The 21,997-nt window shown below is 44.2% G+C and overlaps 1 protein-coding gene across 24 annotated transcripts in view; it reads left to right on the forward strand.

The window, feature by feature from the left end:
• KCNQ1 (potassium voltage-gated channel subfamily Q member 1) overlaps positions 1-21,997 on the forward strand; it is a 434,341-nt gene that overhangs the window by 82,479 nt on the left and 329,865 nt on the right. For all 24 annotated transcript variants that reach the window (XM_064163209.1, XM_064163210.1, XM_064163207.1 and 21 more), the window contains exon 2: positions 21,700-21,790. In XM_064163209.1, the coding sequence (XP_064019279.1) occupies positions 21,788-21,790 (3 nt within the window). In that variant the 5' untranslated portion in view covers positions 21,700-21,787. The remainder of the gene's footprint in view (positions 1-21,699; positions 21,791-21,997) is intronic.

A 21,997-nucleotide genomic window follows, 5' to 3' on the forward strand; every position in this document is an offset into this window, starting at 1 on the left:
GAATAGGACTTGATGGCACAGAGAAATCCCACCAGACCCCAGCAAAAGTCGTGGTGTTGGTTTTCAATCTCTGACCTGCTTCTTTTTTACAGTTCTGCATCTTTCCTTTGACTCCTAAGCTCCTGAGAGGAGAGATGATTGTTCTGGATGTGCCTGTGGGATGTGTAGCTCAGTGAGTCTTTGTGCTTCCTTATTGTCCTCCATGGTTGCAAATAAGTTATTGTAGTTTATTGTCTTCTCCAATGAATGTAAAGCTAGCATGGTGTAGTGGCATGGTAAGAGATTGCTAAAATCTCCTTTGAGAGAGTTCTGCTTGGTTATTGTGAACAACAGAAGCCCTAACTTGTCCATAACCACTTCTGTTTCACAAGGAAAGGACAATAAAGAGTAGCCTTCATTATCCAGCTTGTGCTGTGCTAAACATAGTATTCCTGTATCAGGAATAGTGTGGCCAGCAGGACCAGGGAAATCCTCCTGTACTCAGCACTGGTTAGGCCATTCAATTTAAGAAAGATGTTTAGGTGCTTGAACATGTCCAGAGAAGGGCACCAAGGCTGATGAGGGGGCTGGAACACAGCCCTGTGAGGAGAGGCTGAGGGAGCTGGAGGTGTGCAGCCTGCAGAAGAAGAGGCTCAAAGGGAGACCTCATTGCTGTCTACAACTACCTGAAGGGAGGCTGTGACTAGGGTGGAGTTGGTCTCTTCTCCCAGGCACCCAGGGACAGAACAAAAGGACACAGCCTCAAGCTGCACCAGGGCAGGTTCAGGCTGGATGTTAGGAAGAAGTTCTTGCCAGAGAGAGTGATTGGCATTGGAATGGGCTGCTGGGGGAGGTGATGGAGTCACCATCCCTGGCGGTGTTTAAAAGGAGGCTCAATGAGACACTTAGTGCCGTAGTTTAATTGATTAGAAGATGATGATCTTGAAGGTCTTTTCCAACCTGGTTAATTCTGTGATTCCAGGAATGAGAAATCAATGCAAGCAACACACAGAGTGAGTTTCAGGTGTCCTTGTACTGGTTCACGCTGCGGTGGCTTCTGGAGACCTCAATCTGTTTTTTACTTCTGGTGCTTCAAACCCATAAATCAGGGAAAAAGATGTCTTAGAGCACTTAGAGCTAGCAGAGAAGTAGTCTGGATTAATAAGCTTGGCACTCATCTTTTTATGGATGTATTTTATTGTTTCTACATGTGCCTTTGATTACGCAGAAGACCTTTAGTTTCCTGTCCTCTCAAGGTGGAAAACCACAGCAGCTATAACCAACAGCGAGATCTGACATGCGGAGGGTGACCTTGGACGTGCCGGAGTTGTTTCCTCACCTTATTTGGGAACCGCTGGTAAAAAGCCATTCAGATAAAACACAAGTTTGGAAGCAGCAGCAGAGTGGTCTAGGGGGAAATAGTGTTGCAAGCTGCAGTTTAAATATTTGTGGTTAATGAGTTAATGTTACAAATTGCTTGCAGAAGAAACAAAGGCCTTTTGCGTCAAGAGTTTACACGCTGGGCCTTCAAATGGCCTTAGGAAGAACTTCTCTGTGTGAACAATAGCCCAGGATGGTAGGACAGGTTGTTCAGCTGGAGGAGTTGGGGGGAGTGTGTGCTCATCCAAGCTGGGTTGTTGCTGAGTGCTGTCAGTGTGCCTAGGAGGAGGGAATCTGCGTGGCATGTAGGCACGGTCTTGTGTTTTGTGTCTTTGTCCCTTTAGCTGTTGCATGTGCAAGCCTGGGAGCCTGCTACTGCTGCTGGTGTTCAGTGGGGTCATCCATCCTTCAAACCTCTGATTTGACAGGAGCAGCTGTTGCATCTTTCTCCCTGGTTTTTGGATTCACCGAGTCCTGTTCTTCACCATATCACTCCAGAGATGGTAAAAGAAAGGATTTAATCCTTTTAGAAAGAAGTAGATATGTGGGACTGGTTGGAGAAGGATGAGGAAGGGGCTGTCTGTCCCAGTCTGGAAAATTTTTACCTCTCACTTAAATCTTCCTTTGAACTGTATCAAACCAGACAAGGATGTTCAAGTCTCTTCTGGGTCAAAGCCCAGGAAACTTGTGAATCTTTTTTGCTTGCATTTCTTTAGAAAGTATGCTGTGAACTTTATATCCTGAAGAGTCAATTTCCAGATGGTGTCAGACAGATGAATCTTGTGATGCAAGGGATTTCCTTTTTCCTGATTGCTCCATTGTTGGCTTCTTGCCCTTGTGTCTGTGGCTCGGTGGATGTAGCTGTGAAGGGTGAACTTCCAGTGGAATTGAATGAGTGCTTATGGAGTGTGGCAGTCTGAGCTACAGCAAGACACTGCAAATCGTGCTGGGGGCTGTGACAGATCAGCTCCAGCTGTTCCACAGAGAAAAGTCTCTCCTGTATTTTTTTTTTTGGCTGTTTTAAGATGATGCAACATCTACCTTTCTGCAGTAGGCAGGGGACTCCACCTTTGGCAAATCACAGTGGTGCTGCCTGTCTCTCTCAGCACCCTCAGATGTCCCATGACCTTGTATAGCATCAGTTCCCTCAAGTCATCCCTAACTCAGTCCTGGTTTCTTCCTGGCAGTTTATCTCTTCCTGGAACCTTGCATCTAAGCAGAGAGGTCAGAGAGACCTTGCTAGTGGAGACAGAGGCGAAGAGGGCATTGGGTACCTTTAACCTTATCTGTCTCCACTGCCACTAAATCACCCACTGCAATGAGTAGTAAGCTTGAGTTTCCCTTGTTTAGTCTTCTACTACTGGTGTAGCAGCAGAAGCTTCCAGATGCCCTTGATATTGCAAGTGTCATCTCCAGCCAAGCTTTGGGACCCTGTGGCACCTGGTATTCACAAGCTGTCTCCTCTCCAAGCAGTAACTGGGCCTGACTCTTTCTAATTCCCAAGGTGGGTGATGCCAGGTGTGTTCAGGCTGATGTGATGACCACATGAGAGAAAACATTAAGAACATTCTGCTTCTACAGAGAGTAAGCCACTCTCATCTTCCAAAGGAAATGAAACACAAACTCTGGGTGCCTGCATGTGGGTGTGCTCTGCTCTTCCTCAGGCTCTGTGCAGTTGCAGTAACCAAGCTGTGCTTTGCTTTCTAAGACTGGAGGTGAGGAGATGAGGAAAGATAAAGTTTGACCCTGGATTCATAAACGCTGCTTCTTGGAAGTGAGACAGGTTGACCTTTAACATAACCTGAGCAATGATTTTAGAGAAAAGTGGTAACTTCACTATAAAGCTTAGTCTGTGCTGAAACAAATGGTGTGGCTGAAATCTCTAATCCTTCTTTCCTTCTATCCTTAAACACACAACAAATTTAGGCCTTATACTTCATTCCCAGTGACGATAAGACACTGGCTAATCATAGAATGGTTTAGGTTGGAAGAGACCTCAAAGCTCATCTAGTTCCAACCCTGTGTTGTAGGCAGGGACACCTCCCACTAGAACAGGTTGCTCAAGGCCTCATCCAACCTGGCCTTGAATACCTCCAGGGAGGGAGCAGCCACAACCTCCCTGGGCAACCTGTGCCAGTGTCTCACCACCCTCACTGCAAAGAACTTCTTTAAATCTCCCCTCTGCCAGTTTAAACCCATTACCCTGTCCTGTCATTGCAAGACGTTGTCAGTAGTCCCTCCCCAGCCCTCCTTTAGGTTCTCTTCAGATACCTGAAGGCTACTGCAAGATCTTCTCAAGGCCTTCTCCAGGCTGAAGAGCCCCAACTCTTGTAGTCTGTCCTCATAGCAGAGCTGCTCCAGCCCTCTGAGCATCTTTGTGGCCCTTCTCTGGACTTGCTCTGACACTTTATTTATTGGTCCAATACATTGTTGTAGCAACTTAGAATGCTGTGCTGGCATACACTGAAGTGCTGGCATGTCAGCCACTCTCTGTATGATGTGTACAGATAGTGGTAAAGCTTCCTTCGTACTGCTTAGGTTTAGAGATGTTTACTGCTGACTTCAGGTAAAATATTCAAAGTGAAGTCACTGCTTCAGCTTCTCTCCTCCTTTGTTCCCTTTCTTCTAAAACAGAATCAGAAAACCCAAATCTTCCTGTTGTTCAATTGAAGTAAAACACCTTTCTTATTTCATACCTGCCTTTGATTTTTTTGTGTGCCTGTTACAACTTAAAAGATTACAGCATGTCAGGGGCTGGAAGGGACCTTGAAAGCTCATCCAATCCAATCCCCCCTGCCAGAGCAGGATCACCTATGCCAGAGCACACAAGAATGCATCCAGGTGGGTTTTGAATATCTTCAGAGAGGGAGACTCCACACTCACCCCAGGCAGCCTGTTTCAGTGTTCTGTCACACTCACAGGGAAAAAAATTCCTCCTCATGTTTACGTGAAACTTCCTCTGCCTCAACTTCCACCCATTGCCCCTTGTGCTGTCATTGGGCATCACCCAGCAGAGCCTGGCTCCAGCCTCCTGGCACTCACCCTTTACATATTTATAAACATGAATGAGCTCACCTCTCAGACTCCTCCCAGCTAAAATCTTGGCACTCTCTCTTTGGACTTAACCACAGCTCAAATGCTCCATTCCTTGTTGCATCGTTCCACAACCTGTTACAATGTGAACAAGGCCAGATAGAGAGATACTGGAGAGTTGAGGAGCCTGGAAGATTAGATGATGCCATTAGAAGATGCCAGGAGAGATGTGGTGCTTTGTGTCCCTTGGGGTCCATAAAACTCTTGTCTGAGTTAATACATGGTTTCATCTTTGAGAATTGCAGCCTTGCTCAGCTTGTAAACACATGTGATGCTATAATGCATTCTTTCTTTCTTTCTTTTTTCTGGGATGATTTTGCCCTTTCACTGTTCTGTTGGTGTTACCAGAGCTCTCTCCCTTTCAGCTTGTCTCAGAGACTAGCTTTATGGCTTTGGGTTTTAAGGCCTTCAGCTTATCTGCTCTGTATCATTTTCTCAATGTCACAAGGGCAGCTTAGGGACTCAATAGCTCAACTTTTGCTTTCTGCCTTCATTCCTTTGAGTGAAATGATCAACCAAATAGCTTTCCTCTGTGTTTGTGAGCTCTCTCTGTAAGCTTCCTCCAAAAGGTGGACATTTCTCACCATTTAAGCACTTATATAGATTGTCAAGTTTATTCTTAGCTGTGACAACAGCAGTTAAGCAGTTTCTGGTGGGATGCCACAGCCTGTAATTAGTTACATTGTGAGGAGTGTCAAAGGTGTTTATTGTAGGAAAGGAAAATACAGAGATGGGTGTTAAATATGAGGATTGGCCACACCAAAAGGTTCCCAAAGTGATTTCTGTCCTCACATCCTCCATATCCCCACGCAGGATGATGTCTCCCCTTTGATGTGTTGCCCTCTCAGTATATGGATCCATTCTCTAGATCAAAAGGAGGAGGGGGGGTACCTGGGATGTGCAAGGACTAAGTCCTTTCTTGAGGATGGTCTCTGTTCTTCAGGCTTGCTTCCTTGACATTACTGACTATCCCTGTGCTCAGCAGCAGGCTCTAGGGTAGATGGCCAGCAAGCTGGTGGGTTGCTGAACTCAGTGGGATGCATGATGGGCTGCCTTTGTCCCTCCCCTGCAGTGTTTGTGCCCAAGCTTGGTGGTGCCTGCACCGGAACTGGTGAATGGCTGGGGGCTGCCGCCTTAAATGCCAACCACACTGGGCAAAGACAGGGGGAGGCTGCTCTCCCCTTGCCCCTGCTGCTTTCTTTGGTGCAAAGAGCTGGCCCAGCAAGTGTGTGAATGCTGTCTGAAACTCACTTAGAAGCCAGGTCCTTGGGGATCTATCTTCAGCTCTGCATTAGGCTTGCTCTGTGACCTTGTGCAAGTCACTTAATCTCCCTGCTGTTCATTTTCCTTTGCTAACAAGTGAAGACAGTAACTGCTACATAGGTCACTGCAGTGGAAGTTTGCATGCACTTAGGGAGTTGCTTAGCATCTTTATTGTCTTTTCCTCCTGTTTTTCAGCAATAACCTGACTAAAAAACGTGCTCTGTGCTGCAAACTTGCAACGTGAAGTACGTGGCATGCTTTCATTTAGGTCAGTCTTGAAAGAGCAAGGGAACTACCTGAGGGCACAGGAAGCTATGCAGAACTTTGCTTTCTTGATTTGTAAGCTCTTTTTGAAGTGTCACACTTTAACACGTGGCTGGTTGGTAGCTGGCAAGAAGGCAGTGGAGTTTTAGGATAAAAGTAGAGTAGGAGAAGTAGATAGTGCAGAGTGTTAAAGAAATACTGAGTAGGAGGGCCATGAAGTGGGACGTTTCTTAATGTAAAGTGATTCACCTATAAGGAGCCCTATCTTGTCACATTGTCTGTTGCAAAGCATGGGATGGATGCCCACCCTTCTTTTATGTTAATTGCTTTGCTAGCTCCGAGATTCTCTATCCTTAGTCTGACCTAGTCCTCATCCCAGTCCTTTGCTACAGATACAGTGAGCTGTGGATGGCTCTGTAGGAATAGGATTTTCCCCTTCTAATGGCCTACAGGTTTATTGTTTATGGTGAAAAGAGAGTTCTTTTCCAAGCTGTCTTTTCCTGCTGCAGCCAGTAATGAAAGAAGTGGTGGTGGCGGTTGTAACATGAACAACCTGGGTAAAAGCAAAAACAAATGAGAAATAAAAATGCTGCTCCCTCAAGACAGAAGCAGCCTTTCAGGATTTTTAAAAGCCCTTTTTTAGCTGGTGCAGTGCCCCTGTAAAGTGTCCTTGTTTACCCTGTGAGAGACCTGCCTGTCTAAAGGCTGCGTAGATAGCGAACCAGACAATATTTCTACTGCTCTCCATCACATTGTCACACTAAAAGACATTGGAAAATTTTGAAAACTTCTTCCCTTTTAAATCTTTTAATTTTTCAGACAGAAAGTTCATTAATCAGCATGGTTGTGCTGGGGCCAGGCATGCCTTCCTGAGCACAGAGGAAGACTCGTTTTGATTTTCTGCTGTGTGGTTAATGAAACAAATGTTCTGAAGGAATGAATTTTAGGAGGACATTTTTACAAGAGACTTGGAAGTCTCATTTCAGAATTCAGTATTTGACCACAATGTGTTACTTTTGAGCTTGTGCCTGTTAGATGTTCTCCTAGGATAAACCATTCCTAAGTCTCTCACAAGGGCTTTGACACAACTAACCTTGGAAGGCTGTGCGTAATGACATGTAATGAAATATCTGCAGTACCCTCTCTGTGACCTGGTATTACTGGAAAAAGTCTGCCTCAAATATTTTCTGCAATGACTTTGACGCTTTTAAATGACAACTGGAGAACTGGGGAAGCTTTAGAAACCTGTGCAGCACCCTGACCACAGTTTTTGCCACATTGAATTGATACATAATGGCTTGGGAAAGGAGGAACAGGATGGGGCACTGAAAAACATTTCAGTGAAGCATTTGTCTCGAGAGGGAACTTGCTGCAGATAATTCTCATTTTCTCTGAAATGTCAATTTTCCATTTTTATGGAAAAGGAAGTGGAAGAGGCACTTCTTTTTTTCTCTGTAATTAGTGGCTTGTCTTTTGTTACCTAAGCTAAAAAGAAAAAACATATCAGTAGAGACACTGTGCTTGGAAAATGCCCATTTAAGTGATCACAACTTCTACCAGTTGTAGTTTTGTCTGTCAATTCATGTTCTTATGAAATAAATAATACAAAGCCTTCACTCATTTTAGTAAAAGAAAGTTGCCTTCTTTAAATGTGTTACTATCAGCAGGCCAAACTGGAGCTGGGGCTTCAGCTTTTTGTCGCAGTGTGTATAGGTAACAACTGGAGTTGGTACTTTCTGTCTGTGATCTGTTCTGGGAATCCTTTCTGCTGCTTTGGGGCCATCTGCTGGAATCTCCCCTCAGGAGCCAGGTTCCTCCCATGCCTCCGTTACTCCAGGCAGACTTGATTTTTATCTTCATTGAACCTTCTTTCTCCCTTCGTGAATGCTCTACTTCTGATGCTTTCTATCCTCAAACTGTTACTGTGCTCCTGTCTCTTACTCATGGCAGAAAATAGCAGCAATTCATCTGACAGCCTTTGTGTGAAGGAATCAGTCTTGGAGAAAAAAAAAAAATCAAACAAACCACATCTTTCAAGCAGGTGATTTTTATTGGTTAGAAAGGAGCCTGCTTCTGGAGGCCTTCTTTACTGTAGGGGTGATATAATTTTAAGTTCTGCTTAAGTTAAGTGGCTGAGGTGAAGGAGATGTAAGGATCTGCCAGCTTCAGCATGGCACAAGAAAACTCATGGATCATTTTTTAGAAGCTCATGGATTGTTGTTACAGATACAGAAGCTTCTCATTGTTCAGAATCATAGAATGTCAGGGGCTGGAAGGGACCTCGAAAGATCAGCTGGTCCAGCCCCCCTGCCAGAGCAGGATCACCTAGAGCAGATCACACAGGAGTGCATCCAGATGGTTCTTGAATATCTCCAGAGAGGGAGACTCCACAACCTCCCTGGGCAGCTGATTTCAGTGCTCTGTCACCCTCACAGTGAAAAACTTCTTCCTCAGGTTCACATGAAACCAGAATAACTGGGTTTTAAAGCCAGTTGTTGAGGGAATGGATGACTTCACTGCTCAAACAAATACTTTGTTTGTTGCTGTGTCCCACTTATTTCCTTCCCTAGCTTTTTCTGCTCAGATAAAGGTCTGGAGCAAGAATCCTCCTGCAAAGAGTGTATTTTAATTATAAAACACTGTTCAACCATAAATCTGTGTCCAGAGATGTCTGGGTGATAGGTTGGACTGGATGATCTTGGAGGTCTTTTCCAGCCTGGTTGCTTCTATGATGTGTACTTACCCTCTGCTTCCCAAGCAACAGAACTTATCAAGATATCTTCCGGCAGCGTGAATTTCTTTTGGTACTAGTTGAGTGGTGGGAAGCAGTACAAGAGGGCATCTGGGAAGGTGACATTTATTGAACCAGTTGTCCTTAGGATCCCTTTTTTCAGACCAGTTGTAATAACTGTCTTTTCTCTAAGTGATTATTCTGTTAGGTTCTCAAAGACTGGAACAGACCCCCCAGAGTGGTGGTTGAATCCACAGGGCGGTGTTTAGAGGAGGCAGAGATGTGGGCTAGGGGCCACGGTTTGGCACCAGCCTTGGAGTTGGGGAATGGTTGGACTCGATGATCTGAGAAGTCTTTTCCAACCAAAATATTTCTATGATTTTCTATGATTCTATGATTTCCTTGGGAAGAACATCTGGGCACAGGGACTTGGGATTTATTTACTTAGCTTTTTTAACAGTTGTGGCCCTTTGGGCAGCAGGCAGTCAGAATTTGTCTCACTATCTACCATGTCCATCCAGTGAATATGAAGGAAAATATAAACAGAAAACATGTGGAAGCCCAGAGATGTCACTGGTATCCAACTTCTAGCATTCAGTGTTGCTTCATGTGGTAGTCACAGGCAGACTGCCTAGAGTCGAGCTCCCCCAGGCAGTTGCGTGGAGAAGGAAGAAAGGAGGACACGGACTAAGAGAGCTCCTTTCCACTCTGTTAATTAAGCATATCCTGTCGGCTGGGCAAGAAATTAATTCAGCTCCATCAGATTACAGAACAAATGCTATGTGCTGCCACCATTAAGAGATACTTTTGTTGTTTCCCCCAATCTGCTGCCAAAGGCTTTCCAAGCAGAACAATGCTTTTGTTTGTAGTGACGGAGGTGGAACGGCGCAGAAGAGCATTCAGCAGCGGCACAGGTGCCGTTTCAATAATGTCCCTAATCAAACCATGTCCTTCAGGTTTATACTGTGCTGCTGGCTTGTCTTCTACTGCTCTTTGGCACTGCTGGTGTTCCTCAGCCTTCTGCAGCTTGTTGAGGCCTTTGTGCCTTAAAAACAATATTAATTATTGCAGGTTGGGGTCGGATGTTGCTAAACGAAAAGAGTAACCTCTGTGTCTCCAGCTGGTCCTGTGGACTTCAAGGACATATGAAGCATGGCACTAGTTAAGCTTTTCAAAAAGGCTTCCTATTCTAAACTTTTTTCAACTAGTTAATCATAGAATGGTTTAGGTCAGAAGAGACCTCAAGGATCATCCCGTTCCAACCCCCTGCCATAGGCAGGGATACCTCTCACTAAAACAGGTTTTGTAGCTCTGACAAAATTCCCCAAACAGTAAGTTGTGAAAACCTGGTGCTGAAATAAGCTGGAAATAAGTTAATACTTCATTAAAGCTGCTGTCTGAAAAGGAAGGTCAAGATTTTGCCCTTTGTCCTTTTCTTTTGTGCTGTGACCTGTAAGTGGATAAGTACGTCTTGATTATCAGAGTTTTCACCTCTTTTTAGGGGACTATAAAATTTATTGATACTACATCTTCTAGGTGACTAACTCGGTAGGGGCTCTCAACCATCATTCCACCTTCTCCCAGCCCTCTCTACCTTACCCCGGATGTTGCCTTGTGCCCAAGGAATATTGGAGGGTCGGCCAGGGAGGTTAGGAAGCAGGTGGACTAGTCACAAAGACAGCAGGTTAAGTTAGAGAAAGAAGTTCAGCCCCAAAGCCCAGGCAGTGACTCTGTTATCTATATTTACATTCTTGTTCTTCTACATCTCAGCAAGCCTATGAGTGAAGCAGACATCACCATTGTTTCCCTTTCGCAGCCTGTAATCTAATTCTTTCACCAAAACGTTCTAGCTAGCTTCAAACTAGTACATAGTGAAGCACAAGTGTGGGGTTTATAGAACATCTAGAAGGGTGTCCTGATTTCTACTGCAATAAAATTAGTGTGCAGGTTTAGGTGCAGTAGTAAATCAGTTGTACAACATGGTTGGATAGTAGCTCTCTCCTTAAATGAGACCATATCTTCTTCTTGTCTCACTCCTGTAGGGTAGGACAGCATTCTGCCTTGACTATGTGCAGTATCTAGAGGCTGGTTGCTAAACAAGCAATTGTGGGAATTGAGAACCTGACCAAGTCTTCTTTTTCTGCACTAAGATCCATATACTTTAGGGGGTATAATACAATGCCCTTTTTATCCCTAGTTGAGAAATGAATGTGTTTTTTAGCAGTACTACTGTGATGGAAAGAAATAGGAGGGGGGAAAAGAAAATGAAATGAGAAGCTCTTGAAAATGCTGTGTCAGGTGAAGCTGTCAGAGTAGTGTCTGGCCAGCCCAAACAAGAGAAGCCATTAGGAGTAAATATTTTTCCTTGTTTAAAGAAATATTATGTGCTTAAGGAAAGTAATTTCAAGTTTATTTAAGGCAGAAAGCATAATATTTTATTTGCAGAGCTTTATATAGTTATGTTTGATAACAGCAGAGTAGAACAGCAGTTCAGGCTTGGCAGTTTTTCAGAAGCTGGGCCTTACAAAGTCTCAGAAAGCTTTTAGTGGTTTTCTTTTGCTGTTTGGATACTAAATGATTTTAAACTCTGCAGCTTTGAATCTGCTGTTACAAGAAAAGTGGGATAGGGATGGCAGGGAGACCTCAGACCAGTCGTGTAGAACTCCACCTAGAAAACAAGTTTCACTGGTACTGTGAGACTCAGTTTCCAGAACACACCTCTATGTGTTTTTTGCCTTTCTCATGAACATAGAACCTTACCCAGAAGTGGTTGATAAATGGAAAGTCCCCTACTGCACAAGAGCAAACTGTTTGCTGTCAGCAGTGGTGTGCACATTGTTTTAAGCCTGTCTTTGCAGCCTGAGTTGTGGTTTTGCTACCCAGAAGCAGCTGATAAAAGCAAAGTCCCCTACTGCAACAAGGGCAAACTGTTTGCTGTCAGTAGTGGTGTACAGGTTGTTCTAAGCCTGTCTTTGCAGCTCAAGTTTTGGTTTTGCCCAGTTCTGCCCATTTTGTAGGATAAGGCAGGTGTTCACCCCACCCTAACTCAGTCACAGCATAAGGGTGATTTGGGCTCAAGCCCTTTAAGGGATGTTCAGGCTGGAGAAGATTCCAGGAAGAACTAATAGCAGCCTTAGAGTACCTGAAGTGGGCCTGCAAGAAGGCTGGGAAGGGACTGTTCACAAAAAACAGGAGTGAGTGGCAGTCATTGGAAATTAGAGAAACTGGGTGTTAGGAATAAGTTCTTTATCATGAGGGTAGGGGCACACTGGAACAGATTGCCCAGGGAAGGAGTTGAGGCCCCATCCTAGGAGATATTCAAGGTCAGGTTTGAAAGGCAGCAGGATCTAGTGGAGGATGTCCCTGCTCACTGCAAGGGGGTTGGACTAGATGACCTTTGGTGGTCTCTTCCAACCCAACCCATTCTGTGATGCAGTGTTGCCTGCTCTTTTGCTGGTACCAGCGCTACTAAGTTGACTTGGCTTGGGCAGCTGAAAAGCTGTGGTTCAGCTCTGCTTAAACCAAGGATGAGCTGCATTTGACATTAGTGTCCACCTTGAGATGGGCATTGTGTTAGAGCAGTGAGTCTCCAGTGTGGAGACTTGGGTGAAAGCAAATGTGGAATTGTAACAATGAGGGCAGCACTGGGGACTGATTTTTCTAATGGCAAAGTAAGAATGAGATATTCCAGTGAGGACAGCACTGGGGACTGATTTTCAAATGGCAAAGTAAGGATGAGCTATTGCAATGAGGACAGCACTGGGGACTGGTTTTCTAACAGCAAAGTAAGGATGAGATATTCCAAGCAAAATAAGCTGTGAAAATGACATTTTTGCCCCCTCCTGATTTGTAGTGTTTCATCAGATCAGAGGAATAAGATAAAATCTTTCAATGTTTCACAGTACAGTCACAGTACTTTTCTAATCTTCAAGCAAGGACACTGACATGTTTTTTTCCCCTCCTCCTGTTTTTTCTCTTTTTTAAGTTCTCTTGCATGTGAAAAGAACTGCCAAAATTCTTTCTGTTAATAGCCTTGAGAGCCCCCAATTCATTGTGCATGTGCACTTACTCCTTTCGTGTCTGCCATGCTGCTGCTTTGGGGTCTCATGTTAATGATCTGGCATATCAGAAGCTTGGTATGAGCCATCCGAGGAGCCCTAATGAGTCTCTTGCTGTCCAGTGGTTCCCATCTCTTGGCTCATGCACTTGTTTGAAATGCAGCATCTACTTTCCCCATTTTCTTTTTCCTTTCCTGCTCGGCCTGCCTATTCTCAAAGGAACCACTGCCTCTTTGCAGGATGCAATAACATCACTTTCTGTGAGCACTTAACCTTTTCTCTTGAAGCATCTTGACGTCTGGTTTGCATTTCTCCTGCAATCACACCCTTTGCCAAGACCTTAAAGGCCTTTCCTGCAATAATTCTGGTGCTGTATCCTAAATGAGTTTTGATTCATTGTGTGCTTTGTACTTTGGTATCTTGCCCGTCGCTTAAATTACTTTTGCAGGCTGTAAGCTCCCAGAAGAGCTACGTAAGTGTGACAGAAGCCTTGCTTGTTTGGCTCTATAACTAACCTGTTTTTGTTAGCATCAGGCTGCCCTGTGTTGAGCATGATCAATGTTGCTTTCTCACGTGGGAGCTAGAAGACAGTAGTCCTTTGACAAGGAGTCAAGGAGCTGGTTAAAAATGATGCCATTGTTTGCTTCAGGAAGCACCAACTATACTTTGCCTTGCAGTTGGAACACAGACACGTTAACAGGAAGCTCCATCTGATAGACCAAAGCTGACACAAGTACAGCATTCCCACTCTGCCTGTTGAAGGGTTTTTGATGGGAAGTGACAGCTGAGAATAGTGAACATCTACCAGATAAAGAATATATACTAGCTTGACCTGTGTAGGACGTGAGAGAGGAAGTATGTGTTGGACAGGAAACTGCTGGAGCCAGTTCCTGAAGGGAGCCATGCCCCTCTGCATGAATGCAAATTGTCTTCCCTTCTGCTGGGCATCCTCATGCCACAGAGAAGCTGGAAAATGGGAAGAGGCTGTACCTGTCCTTCCTTCCCTTGCCTCAGAAACAAATCAGGATAAGATAAGACAAATCCTTAGAGGAAAACCAAGCAAAGAGCCTGTGTGGCCAGAGATTTTAAACCCTTACCTCTATTTTTGTGTTTGTTTGTTTTGTTTATTTGTGCTTGGTTTTCCTTTTTAATTCTTTGTTGTTTTCATTTTATTATGCTGCTTCTTCAGCTATGGTTTGTGCAGGTTGCTGTTATCACAGTATCACAGTATTATCAGGGTTGGAAGAGACCTCACAGATCATCAAGTCCAACCCTTCTAACTCATTGCTACTGTGATTGATTAGTCTGGTTTTATGTATTTAAATTAACTTTTTACATTTGAAAAATGTTTTCTTCATACTTTGCTCTGTTTAATAGATCCAGGCCCAGATTAAAAGTTATTTTCAGCACTTCAGCAATTCTCTCCTAAGCAACTTAGCTGAAGTGGTTTGACAGCACAGCTAATGAAGCTGTTATCCCATTTTCATTCAAGGATTAGACTGTTCCCAGGTGCCATGTAGAGGAAAAATACATGTGTTAAGAAAAATCAGAAAGTTGGCTAAATCATAGAATCAACTAGGTTGGAAAAGACCTTCAAGATCATCAAGTCCAACCTATCACCTAACCTTTCTAATTAAGTAAATCATGGCACTAACCTTCAAGATCATCAAGTCCAACCTATCACCTAACCTTTCTAATTAAGTAAATCATGGCACTAAGTGCCTCATCCAGCCTCCTCTTAAATAGCTCCAGGGATGGTGACTCCACCACCTTCCCAGGCAGCCCATTCCAATGCCAATCACTGTTGCTGTGAAGAACTTCTTCCTAACATCCAGCTTGAACCTGCCCTAGCACAGTTTGAGGCTGTGTCCTCTTGTTCTGTCACTGCATGCCTAGGAGAAAAGACCAACCCCAGCAGGCTCCAACCTCCCCTCAGGTAGTTGTAGAGAGCAATGAGATCTCACCTGAGCCTCCTCTTCCCCTGGCTGCACACCCCCAGCTCCCTCAGCCTCTTCTCATAGGGCTGTACTCCAGCCCCCTCACCAGCCTTTGTGTCCTTCTCTGGACACATTTAAGCACCTCAACAAAGATATAGACAAAGATGAAGTACAGGACTCTCTCAATCTAATCATTTAGCTCCCTCAGTCCATTCTTCTTAGAAACAAATGCTAGTTTTTTTGATGGAAGTAGTCCACCAGTTGCATAATTGAATGCTCAGTCTTTTGCAAGCAGACTGGCACTGTGCTCTGGTAGTTTGCAGTCATGAGAATGTAGTGTCAGAAGCTATGGTCAGTATTAGTGCCTTAGAGAGTCATTAAGGTTGGAATAAACCTCTAAGATCATCAAATCCTTCCATCATCCAGATCAGGCTTGCTAAAGACTTTGGTGTAAGACCTACTCACATAGGTTATTTGTGGTATGAAAGTAATGAAGGATGAAAGTTTTCTGTGTGTGAAGTCCTGTTTCTTTTTAAATAGACAACCTTACCTGGGTTTTGCACTTGAGAAATGCCAGTTGATATTTGTACTTGATCAATAATAACCCCATAAAATAAATCCCCACCCTGTATTAGCCTCCTGGCTGTGCTATTCACAATCTAGAGGCCTTTCCTCTCCCTTATTGTCAGCTGTCCTTTCTATTCCCTTTCTAGCTCCTAACTCTTAATAGAATTGCTTCCCTTAAGCAATTCCTGAATGCATTGAATGAAAAACCAAATAAAGACCTGGTGCCTAGCTGCTGTGAGAAGTTGATCAATACTCCACCTTAACACGAGGAAGAAGTTCTTTTCTGTAAGGGTCATAGAGCACTGGAACAGGCTCCCCAGGGAGGTTGTGGAGTTCCCTTCTTTGGAGATTTTCAAGACCTTTCTAGCTGTGTTCTTGTTTGACCTGCACTAGATTATGGTGCTGCTCTGGCAGGGGGATTGAACTCAATGATCTCCAGAGGTCCCTTCCAACCCCTAATATCCTGTGATAGATTAATGTGAATGCTTCTCTAGCTGCCAGAGATGGTTTTATCTTGACTTCTTGTAATACAAACCTGTTCAGATTTTTCACCAGGCTTTTCCTTATGGAAATTAAGTAGGCCTGGAATAGAGTAGAATATATGACAAAGTGGAAGGGCAATCCCTTGCCTTCATTGTGCCTCTTACCTGAGCTGCCTATCTCAGTCTTCATTGCAGTAACTCTTTCTGTTGCCTGGAAAGCTGTGTGGAAACCTCATTTTCATGATAACCTTGACCTTTGTGTTCAGCCTGATTAGTAAGTGTCAGCATGGGTAAAGTGGTGGAAGTGAAAGATGAACTAATGATGCTGTCATGTAGTTTAATGAACTAACATCAGCTGGCTATGCAGCAGCAGCATTGCTTGCAAATTCCCATGCTCACGATAAGAATCTGCCCCTGTTTAATCTGCGTCCTCCTGTCGTTCGTTCTCAATGTCATCCTCCCAGTTGTTCTTATCATAGAACCAACCAGGTTGGAAGAGACCTCCCAAGATCATCCAGTCCAACCTAGCACCCAGCCCTAACCAATCAACTACACCATGGCACTAAGTGCCCCGTTCAGGCTTGTCTTGAACACCCCCAGGGACAGCGACTCCACCACCTCCCTGGGTAGCCTGTTCCAATGCCAGTCACTCTGGGAAGAACTTCCTCCTAACATCCAGCCTAGACCTCCCCTGGCACAACTTGAGATTGTGTCCCCTTGTTCTGTTGCTGCTTGCCTGGCAGAAGAGCCCAACGCCACCTTGCTACAGCCTCCCTTCAGGTAGTTGTAGACAGCAGTGAGGTCTGCCCTGAACCTTCTCTTCTGCGGGCTGCACACCCCCAGCTCCCTCAGCCTCTTCTGTAGCTGTATGCTGAAAGGAAGTTCAACTTTACCCATGAATCCTATCACAGCTGAATGGCCAAAAAACCCAAACCAAGAAAACAACAAAGGAGTTATTTACTCTGTAAAAATCAACCACCCAAAAATCCTCACAAAGGAGAAAAAACAAACCCACCCCTCACCTCAGGGCTGGTGAGGAATTTGGCCATTGATGCATGTGACTGAACAAAGCTCTGCATTTAAAGACAGACAATCCAGTTGTGCAGAAGTAAGGTGCAGGCAGAGGTTCAAGAAGAATTATACCAAAGACACAGGAAGATGCAGGAGACTTTTAGAACATTATTTATAGAATGCTTCTTGTTTTCAGCTTCAGTTATTTTCTCCAGTAGACTGGGAGGATGAACTCAACTAGGTTTATGCCAACAAAAAGAGCACAGACCAAACAATTATGAGCTAAAATATTGTTCTATGTATGTCAGGGCACTGATGGTTGGATGCCTTCAAGACAGCTATCTGTCATGACTAAAATTTGTTGGAAGCAAAGAACAGACTTAGCTCTTGCCTGGCATTGACCAAAGCAAATCTGGTAGTCTTCTTTGGAAAAGTTTTATAAACCCAGCTTAAATTCTAAACTGAGCTGAACTTTTTATTACTCTTCTCATCTACTAAATATTTTTGAGGTTTCATCTTAATTTAGGGCCTTAATGGCAACCTTATCCAGGTTCATGGGAAGACTCTCTCTGAGAGTATGTAGGAGACACTGCACAAAAGTATAAAATCCACCTACATTTTCAACAGTGGATTTGATAGCGATGGCTGCATTTACATGGGGCTGTGCTAATCTGGTGAGTAAGTTCTTCCAGCTTGTCCTGTGCACTTTTTTGTCTAAATGTTCCTGGTCATATCACTGAAGGTATTTTAGAAACCTTTTATCAGTTCTCCTACCTGTGACATTCACTAAATGAGCGTTGTTATCTCTCAGTAAGTGGTTAATTGTTCCTTTGATCATTCCACACATTGTTTCAAGCCACAAAAAAGACAAACTCATGTTCTGAACGCATGGTTAAATACAGGAAAAATGCAGCAGCTCAGGGTTGGAGGCTGCAAAGTGCTGATAGCTCTCTGTGATGTGTCAAGGTTTTGCAGCTGCCACTGAGGTCACTGAAAAGGCACCAAGTCTCGATTTGTTCTGAAAGTCAAAAGATACAATTACAATAGTCAGAAATCATTAAATCTACCTTTGGCTCCTAATGGAGTCTCCATCTATTTTCTATATGTTGCAAAAGACAGGGATGTCTCTCAACTAGACTTGGCTGCTCAAGGCTTCATGCAGCCTGCCTTGAACACCTCGAGGGAGGGGGTATCCACAACCTCCCTGGGCAACCTGTTCCAGTTTCACCACCCTCACGCTGAAGAATTTCTTCGTAAGACTCAATCTGAACCTGCTCTCTCTCAGCTGAAAACTGTTCTCCCTTGTCCTATTACTAGACACCTTTATGAAAAGTTCTTCTCCAGCCTTTCTGTAGGACCCCTTCAGGTATTGAAGGCAGCTCTAAGGTCCCCCTGGTGTTTTCTCCAGGCTGAACAACTCCAGCTCTCTCAGCCTGTCCACATAGCAGAGATGCTTCAGCCCTTGGGTCGTCTTTGTGGCCCTCCTCTGGACTCACTCCAACATCTCTGTGTCCTCCTTATGATGGGAACACCAGAACTGGATACAGAATCCAGGTAATCTTGTAATAGTTTACTGCAAGCAGAGTCCATGGAAGCATCAGCTGTTTCATTAGCATTAATGCCCATGCTGCTGTAAAGGCAGTTTCATGTCCAGAAGCAGAGAGGTAATCAGACACTTGGAAAATTCTTGGTGTTAAAAGAAGCCCAGCACTGTTAGATAGGAGTTAACTGAAAGCTGTGTGGTTTGGAATGTATCTGTGACTTATCTGCATGCAGGCAGATGCTGCTTTGTAACCTGGGACAGGCAGCATGAAAGGCTTTGCACGCTATCGCCTCATCTCTAGTTGCCTGCTCGGCCCCGCAATCAGAGTTAGATCAGAGCTGATGAGAGCCTCAACTCTTCATTGCTCTTCTTCCTTTCTTGAAGGTGGTCACATGTGCATAATAGGGTAAAGAAGAGTCAAGTTTCAGGAGATAGAAAATTGATGTTTTGCAGGAGACCTGAGTCTGTTTTCTGACCACTGACGTAAAAAGCAATGTCCATTTTCCTACTGCCTCACTCCCTTCTTACATTTTGGAAGTGGAGGAGGAAAGCCACTGGTACTGAAACAAAAGCAGGGTAAGAGCTGAATTTTGGAAGGAGACAGAGAGTAGGCTGATGCCAGAGGAAGACCATGTAGTTTATTTTTTTTAACCTTAGTTCTGCACCCTTGTGTTCCCTATGTACAGTTGATCAAGTCTCAGAAGCAAAACAGTGATGCCAGTGAGACAGGGTTAGTAGCTTGACTGCAACGTGCCCCACTGGCACAGCTGTAGTGATGGAGTGACTTGGGAGCTTCTTCTCACTAATGCCCAAGAAACTGATGAGAAGCAGCAGTATCTGACCAAGCATCTTTGTTTCATGGAATTGCAGAATGTTAGGGGTTGGAAGGGACTTCAAAAGCTCATCCAGTCCAACCCCCCTGCCAGAGCAAGATCACCGAGACCAGATCACACTGGAACACATCCAGGCGGGTCTTGAGTATCTCCAGAGAGGGAGACTCCATAGCCCCCCTGGTCAGCCTGTTCCAGGGCTATTTCACTTGGGATTGATGTTTGTTTCACTCAGGAGTGATGTGGCTTCAGTGAATGTCAAGAGACTTTCTGAAGGTGAAAAAGAAAGAATAAAATAAGACTGAAAGGGATGCATGTGCCTGAACGCATGGAAAATCAAGTAGTGCAGTGACGGGCCCTTGATGTCAGCCTTCAGTTTCTCTCATAGCACAGGCAAAGAGATCTGTCAAACAGTTTACCCTAGGTTTATCTTCCTGTCAGGCACGCAGATTTGCAGCTTTAAACCTCCTATTAGGTGCCTAAACACACAACTGAGGAGAACGTGCAAAGAATGGAGTAGTCTTTGCTTTGGTGCCCTCTCCTGGTCCTTTATAGTGGCTGAGGTCTGCTTTTAACAGGCTTACTGCTGTTAAAGGATATAAATAGTATTAGCTGTTATTGCTCAAGGTGTGTTCAGACAGCTTGCACCATCCCATGCGACTCATTGTTTGCTTTTGAACTTCTGTATATGTTGGACTATTTATCCAGAGACCGTTTGTGCTCCTGAACCTGTTTCTGTTCATGTTGTCACATCTGTTTGCCTTTGGCAGTGGTGGACTTATTGCAGACAGAAAGGCTGGACACTTGGGGAACATTTAGGTTACATTTTCAAATGCCTGGCTCATCCTTATGTTGCCCTGCACACCTTACTTCTGTTTGAAAATGACCAAAGTTGGAGATAAAAGGCAAGGTGAGAAGAAGTTCTTCACAGAGAGAGTGATTGGCATTGGAATGGGCTGCCCAGGGAGGTGGTGGAGTCACCATCCCTGGAAGTATTCAAAAAGAGTCTGGATGAGGCACTTAGTGCCATGGTCTAGTTGATTGGAGAGGGCTGGGTGCTAGGTTGGGCTGGATGAGCTTGGAGGCCTCTTCCAACCTGCTTGATTCTATGATAACCCAGATATTAGAGAGAACTCCTACATGTTTATACTTTATCTAGCTTAAAGCATATTCTTGTGTGTTTGTGTTGCTCTATGATAGTCTCTATCCTATTAACTCCAAAAGTCATTGCCATTGACTTGGCTTTTGCTCCTAGGACATCTCTCTCCACAGATTTGGAATGTGCTTACAGCATAATTTGTGTGTGCACCAGACTTGCACGTGCTGTATTTTGAAGCAATCATTGGGCAGTTTGGCTTTTAATGCCAACCCTGACATAGTTTTGCTTTTAAATGATGTCAATGAAGTTGTCACATGGAAACCAAAAAATTAGATAACAGCTCTGAGTGACTTCAGCTGAGTCACTTCAATTTGTAGCCACTGATGGCCTGCTTTAATAAGCCTCTTGAGTTCAATTTATTTTATGTCAATTCTTTTGTTATTTTTCTGAGAGGAGGAGGGTGAAAGCCACAAGCATTTCAGAGATCTGTGACAGGGATGATTTACTTACTGGGTTTTGCAACAAGTTTCTGTCAAGTGCAAAGGATTGGTGCTGCTTGTCTCAACAGAATTGTGAAAATATCCCTTACAATTAGTTCTGTGTTTAGTAAGTGAATGTTTTAAATCATCTTTGTTGCTTGTGTCATGATTTAAGAAGAAACTCACAGCTGTTGCGGGGCTGGAGGCTGCCTGTGTCTAGAGTGTAGCAAAGAGCATCCAGTCTGGGTGTGAGTTTTTTGGGTACCAGAAGCAGTTGGGCTGAGTTTGCTGCAACTCCTTGGCTGTTCCAAATCTTCCCTTAGGGAATCAGGACCCTCTCTCTCTCTCCCTCAGGACTCACTGGGGCAGGGGGAGAAAAGAAACAGAACTTACATTCCCACTTTCTCCTTGATAGATGCTTTGAGATTTTGTTCTGTTTCAAAATGGAGTCAGTCCTAGGCTGTGTTCCAGATACCAAATGTCAGACTGTATTTATCTGAGGCTTTTTGGGGGGCAGGCTATAAAAGACAGTGTGGGCAGAGCCTGTTAAGCTCTGGCATAGTTGGGATTTCTCTTTGCAGTTTTTATTAGAGTTTGGGATGTCAAAAAGACAAGGATTTGAAACGTTGGGGGGAAGGAGTTGTGTGATGATGATTGAGCCGTTATAGCCCTTCCAATGGGAAAGAACAAGGAATGCTGCTTCCCTGAGGGACTAGGAAACAGCAAATAGAGGTAGACTAAAGCTAATGTTATTGTATGGGGTTCATTTGATAATGTCCAACCCAAAACCTCAGTGAGTGAAGAGAAATAAACTACCCAGCGTGAAACAGGACCACCGGAACGTTACCAGCTGTGTTTTAAGATAATCCAAAGCCAGGGACATTTCTGTGTGTGCAGATAGCTTCCAACGGCAGAACTACCTCTAGATTCTTGCTGGACTGCCTTGCATTATGTTAATTTCTTTCTTTGTTCTTTATTTACAGCTTCCTTATTGTGCTGATATGCCTTATCTTCAGCGTGCTTTCCACAATTGAGCAGTATGCAGCTCTTGCTACAGGGACCCTGTTTTGGATGGTATGTATGTGGGCCTTCAAGTCACTGATGCATGTTTGTTGTTGATGTGCAAGTTCTCTTCTCCTGGGCTAATACCACATCAAGTAGAATGTTCCTTGTGGTTTCATTGACATGAAGCTTTCCTGCTTTTCCCCTATGAGTCTGTAAAGCCACAGAAACACCAAAAGTCGTGGTAGCACAAACCCCAACTCTTACCCTGCATAAACT

Source organism: Pogoniulus pusillus, chromosome 24 (genome assembly GCF_015220805.1).
Source record: "Pogoniulus pusillus isolate bPogPus1 chromosome 24, bPogPus1.pri, whole genome shotgun sequence".
NCBI classification, from domain to species: domain Eukaryota; kingdom Metazoa; phylum Chordata; class Aves; order Piciformes; family Lybiidae; genus Pogoniulus; species Pogoniulus pusillus.